This window comes from Mastomys coucha, chromosome X (genome assembly GCF_008632895.1).
Source record: "Mastomys coucha isolate ucsf_1 chromosome X, UCSF_Mcou_1, whole genome shotgun sequence".
In the NCBI taxonomy this organism is placed as follows: Eukaryota; Metazoa; Chordata; class Mammalia; order Rodentia; family Muridae; genus Mastomys; species Mastomys coucha.
This window is the reverse complement of record NC_045030.1, coordinates 75,924,107-75,929,604: the sequence shown is the minus strand read 5'-3', so window position 1 is coordinate 75,929,604 and position 5,498 is coordinate 75,924,107. Positions and strand designations below refer to the sequence as shown.

The window sequence follows — 5,498 nt, the reverse complement described above, 5'->3', positions numbered from 1 at the left end:
GGGTTGAGATTTAATTTACATGTCATGAAATACGCCATTTTAATTGCATTGCCATGATTTTCATTAAATTTACTGAGTTGTGATGCCATTAATGCAACCCAATGTTTGCTTTTCTTTAAATAACTTTATTGAGTTATAATTCACATCCCATTCATTTTACTCATTTAAAGAATACAGTCCATCTTGGTCTAGTGGCACATGCCTGCAATCCCAGCACTCAGGAGGTAGAAGCAGGAGGATCACAAGTTCAAGGATAGCTTGGGCTACACTGTGAGATTCTATCTTCCCACCAAAGCATACAATTTTAGTGGGGTCTTAGTATATTCAGAGTTAATCTATTATCCAATCTTACCCTACTAGTAGTCATTCCTTGTCACTCCTGATTCCCAGTTCCTGGCATCCACTCATATGACTCATGTTTATAGTTTGCATACAAATGGAACTTTACACAATGTGGTCTTATAATAAAGATTCATTTATGAAGTAACTACTGCATCTTCAACACTGTTCCTGGGAGCATTTGAGCGATTTGATAGCATATACAGATAGCTTAAAATTTGATTTCTACACTTCCTAGTCTATTGTACACTTAGTAAAATAGTTAGTAGAGAATAATTGTTAATAAGATCTATTAGTGTTAAGTAGTGTAAATATTCCCAGGCAGAGATAGAGGATCCAGCCCCTTTGACAGAATCCTAGGTATGTGTGTGTGTGTGTGTCTGTGTGTTTTGTGTAGGGGTGGTTCTTTTTTTTTTTAGTAAATCCTGCTTTAGGGTACTCACTGCCAGCGTGAGCTCTGAGTAAGGGTACAAAGGGAGTGTTACTTTCTCTCTTGCATCCTAGACAATCACTGATGGAAGAACAGGTGAATAATCACTTGCAGAGATACCTGGATGAGATTTGCAACTTCAAACAGCATCTGGCATGCACTGAAGAGAAAATGGCCTATTTGTCCTATGAAAGAACCAAGGAAATATGGGTGAGGGAATTGGGGAGAAAGGACTAGTGAGAAGGATATGGGAATGAATAGATCTATTTGGATGTGCCCAAGCCAAGGCAAAAGAAAATATAGAGCTGTGTCCGGCCTGATGGTACAATAGTAACTTGCACCTTTGCTTTAGAGCCAGCAGTGTCCACCCTGCATGTCTGTGTGAACTCCACTCCTTACCATGTAGCCAAGGTGCTTTGGAGACTTTGGGCAGTGGTTCATATCTTGTTGGGTCAATCACTGAGTCATACCCTGGAGTCTGTGACCTATAAATCAGGGGTGATACCTTACAAGCCCAAGGGATGCTGGGGTGTTTGCATTGCTAGTAGAGAGGAAGTCTTTGGGAATCTCTTCTTGGGGTCTAGCTTTTTGCCCCTCAGTTCTTTCCACACTCATAGTTCCTACTCCTGTTCCTGGTTAGACCTTTTTCACCTAGGTCCTCAGTCTCAGCAGTAGATAGTTCTCACCAGGACCCACCAGCCCAGCATTCCACAGCAACTGTTTGTCTCTGCTGTGTATATCCAAGATATTCTTCCCATCTCTCCTAAAAGATCCAACTCATCAGGTATGATGGCACATGCCTTTAATCCCAGGACTTGGGAGGCAGAGGCAGACAGATCTCTGAGTTTGAGAACAGCCTGGTCTATCTAACAAGTTTCAGGCCAGCTGGAACTATACGGAGAGATCTTGTCTCAAATAAATAAATAAACAAGAAAGGAAAAAAACCAGAAAAATATCTTAACAGTACTTCTTGAAAACCCCTAAACAAATAAATTACTAGATTAGATAAGCACATTTCTGTCTGGCTTCTGGTAAGTATATGTGTGTATGTTCCCTGCAGGATGTAATGGAGACTTTCAAGAGCAGAATAACCAAGCTAGAAACTCTACAGCAAGCTACCCAACTGGAGATGATGGCTAGCCTCAGAACTCGTCCCAAGGACTTTTTGTTCAAATTCATAAGCCTGCTTCTCACTCTGACCACTATCATCTTGGTTGTGGTCTGTACATTGTGTTCTTGCCCCTTGCCCTTGCTCAATTCACGCCTGCGCATCTTCATTGTATTTATGATCATTGGGCTTGGGACCTTGGCCTGGCAGAAGCGGCATGTCATATCTATTATTGACTGGCAGGCCTGGGTCCCCTTTAAGTGGAGACCAGAATTAAAGGATGCTAAGCCTCCATCAGATGGACACTGAGGGGCAAGAAGTGCCATTCACCTGAATTTCTTCCTTTCAGTTGTTGAAGGTACCCAGTAAGACCTCTTTAGAAAGCTACTTTGTTGCTCTCATTTTTTTAATTCTGTAACTGCAAGCCCAGTGAGATACATGCAGATGCCAACTTGCCTTCTCCTTCCAGTTTTCCATGCTCTTTTCATAATATCTACAGACTGGATTAAACGTGGAAAAAAAAAACCACATATGTTCTGGTCTCTTTGCCTATTTTGTATTCCCTCTAGGTCTGGTGCCTGAACACCCAGCAGCTTAGATAACCTCAAATTATAGACATCTCTGGGACTTTGTTGGTTTGAGCAAGGAGAAATTATGTTTACTTCACAAGGATAGATGAGAAAGGAGGTAAGACATGGCCAAAGCTTTCATGGACGGGACAGGTTGGAGGCAGAATTTATGCAGGTGACACTGAAGAGACAGATGAGACTTCTGTCTTGGAGGTGCTGGAAAGTTCAGAGCTATCATCAACCTTCTTTCCAAAGAGCTGTAAGATGCAGTTTCGAAACTAGAAGGACAAAAAACATTATTCAGCAAAGCAGAAAGAGCTAGTGCACTGTGCTAAAGGTCACTTTATGAATGTATACCTTCCCTTCTTCCACTAAGAATATTATGAGTGGGATGGGGTAAGCTCAACTCATTCTTTACACATATGAATGGAGGAGGTCTGAATTATCCAGTTCAGCAGTTAATGGTGATTGTAGTTGAATCGTGACCTCTCCTAAAAAATATGGCAAATTCTAATTACTGGAACCTGTGACTGACTGTTTTGGAATGGGAGTCTTTGCACATGTATGTTACAATGAGGGCATACTAGATTAGCATTATTACTAGTCCAGTGACCAGTGTTCTCATGAGAAAAAGATTTAGACCTACTTTGAATAATAACCATCCATTAAAGAGATTAAAAAAGGTGCTTCCACAGAGAATGTTAAATAGTCCAACTTTATGTCAGTATTTTGTGCAACAACCATTGGAAATAATTCACAAGCAATTCCTTCTATCTATTATTTATCATTATATAGATGACATTCTGTTGCCTGATTCTGACAAAGATGTTTTAAATAATATGTTTAAGGTAACACAAAGAATTCTGCCATGCCAGGAGCTATAGGTTGCTCCAGAAGAAATACAAAGAGGAGATTCACTTAGTTATTTGGGTTATAAAACCAGTCAACAAAAAATTCAACCACAAAAGGTACAGATCCGTGGGGACCAATTACAAACTCTTAACGATTTTCAAAAATTAATTGGAGATATTAACTAGTTGAGGTCTACAACTGGATTAAGTACATTATGAGTTAAGTAATTTGTTTCAAACATTACAAGGAGATTCAAATGTAAACAAACAGTCCAAGATGTCTAACAGCTGAAGCAGTAAAAGAGTTAACTCTTGTAGAACAAAGACTGCAAGAGGCATTTGTGGATCAAATCAATCCTAAACTTGATTGTAATTCATTTTACCTTCAACTCATTCTCCTACTGGTCTCATTGAGCAAAGGGAAGATAGTATTATGGAATGGACTTTCTTAGCTCATAAACACAGTTAAAAAGTGAAGACATTTATAGAAAAGATTTCTGTGCATGCCTTTAATCCCAGCACTTGTGAGGCAGAGGCAGGCGGATTTCTGAGTTCGACGCCAACCTAGTCTACAGAGTGAGTTCCAGGACAGCCAAGGCTACACAGAGAAACCCTGTCTCGAAAAAACAAAAAAACAAAAAACAAAACAAAAAAAAATAAAAGATTTCTGAATTAATTATAAAAGGTAGAATAAGACTACATCAGTTGTTAGGAAAAAGATCCAGCCCAAATTGTAGTACCTCTTACAAATGCTGAGATTATGTTATTATGGATGATCAATGAAGATTGGCAAAGAACTTGTAGTAACTATTTGGGTAAAATTAATAACAAATATCTGAAAAGCAAATATATACAGTTAATAAAAAGAGCTAATTGGATTCTTCCACATATAATAAAGAGAATAATGCCAGAGGCACCATTTTATACTGATTCAAACAAGATGTAGATGGCAGGTTATAAGTCAGATAAAATAAGCAAGGTGATCAAAAGTCCATATACATCAGTTCAAAAATCAGAATTGTATGCTATCCTTATGGTTTTATTAGATTATTGTGAATCTCTTAACATAATTACTGATTCTTTATATGCAGAAAGAGTTGTTTTGCACATAGAAACAGCTGAGGGTGGGAGAGCACCCTCATAGAGGCAGGTAAGGGGGATGGGATAAGGGGTTTCCAAAGGAGAGACCTAGAAAGGGGAAAACATTTGAAATGTAAATAAAGAAAATATCCAATAAAAAAGAAACAATTGAGTTTGTACCTGATAAATACTGATGAATTTGTATGTGATAACTCTGAATTAACTTCATTATTTATACAATTGCAACAAGCCATCAGAAGTAGAAACTATCTATTCTATATTACTCATGTTCGGTCTCATACAGGTTTGCACTGTCCATTAGCTCAAGGAAATGATGAAATTTGCCAATTACTAATAGGAAATGTGTTAGAAACCTTAATATTTCATGAGAAACATGTTAATGGGAAAGATTTAAAGACTAAAAATTTCTGTCACTTGGCAACAAAAGACATCACTTGTTGCCAAGTGTTCTACATGTTCTCTATACAACCAAACTCCATTATCTGCTGGTAGTAACCTGAGGGGTACCAAAAGAAATGACATTTGGGCTGGGCGGTGGTGGCGCACGCCTTTAATCCCAGCACTTGGGAGGCAGAGGCAGGAGGATTTCTGAGTTCGAGGCCAGCCTGGCCTACAGACTGAGTTCTAGGTCAGCCAGGGCTATACAGAGAAACCCTGTCTCGAAAAAACAAAACAAACAAACAAAAAAGAAATGACATTTGGCAGATAAATGTTTTTCATTTTTCAGAATTTGGAAAACAAAAGTATATATTCCATACCATTGACACATACTCAGGATTTCGATTAGCAACTGCTTTAACTTCTGAAAAGGCTGATTGTGTGATTACACATTCATTGGAAATAATGGCAATTATGGGGATACCTACACAAATTAAGACTGGCAATGTTCATATATATATATATGAACATTGATATATATATGAACATGTATATATATATATATCCAATAAGATGAAGCAATTCTTTGCATATTGTAATATAAAGCATGTTACTGGTATACCACATAATCACACAGGACAAGCAGTTATAGAAAGAGTCAATTGTACCATAAAAGAGTTGCTTATTAAACAAAAAGGGAGAAAGAACCGCACCCCCCCCCC

The 5,498-nt window shown here is 38.3% G+C and overlaps 2 protein-coding genes across 5 annotated transcripts in view; one reads left to right on the top strand and one right to left on the bottom strand.

Annotated features, from left to right (window-relative positions):
• The window catches only part of Tex28 (testis expressed 28), a 27,713-nt gene extending 25,306 nt beyond the window's left edge, over nucleotides 1-2,407 (top strand). For all 4 annotated transcript variants that reach the window (XM_031374510.1, XM_031374517.1, XM_031374533.1 and 1 more), the window contains 2 exons: nucleotides 844-979; nucleotides 1,830-2,407. In XM_031374510.1, coding sequence (XP_031230370.1) covers nucleotides 844-979; nucleotides 1,830-2,186 — 493 coding nt within the window. In that variant the 3' untranslated portion in view covers nucleotides 2,187-2,407. The remainder of the gene's footprint in view (nucleotides 1-843; nucleotides 980-1,829) is intronic.
• Nucleotides 2,408-2,512: 105 nt separating this feature from the next.
• Nucleotides 2,513-5,498, bottom strand: part of LOC116093167 (medium-wave-sensitive opsin 1) — a 26,560-nt gene continuing 23,574 nt past the window's right edge. Inside the window, exon 6 of the mRNA XM_031374496.1 lies at nucleotides 2,513-2,724. Within this exon, the coding sequence (XP_031230356.1) occupies nucleotides 2,614-2,724 (111 nt within the window). The 3' untranslated portion in view covers nucleotides 2,513-2,613. The remainder of the gene's footprint in view (nucleotides 2,725-5,498) is intronic.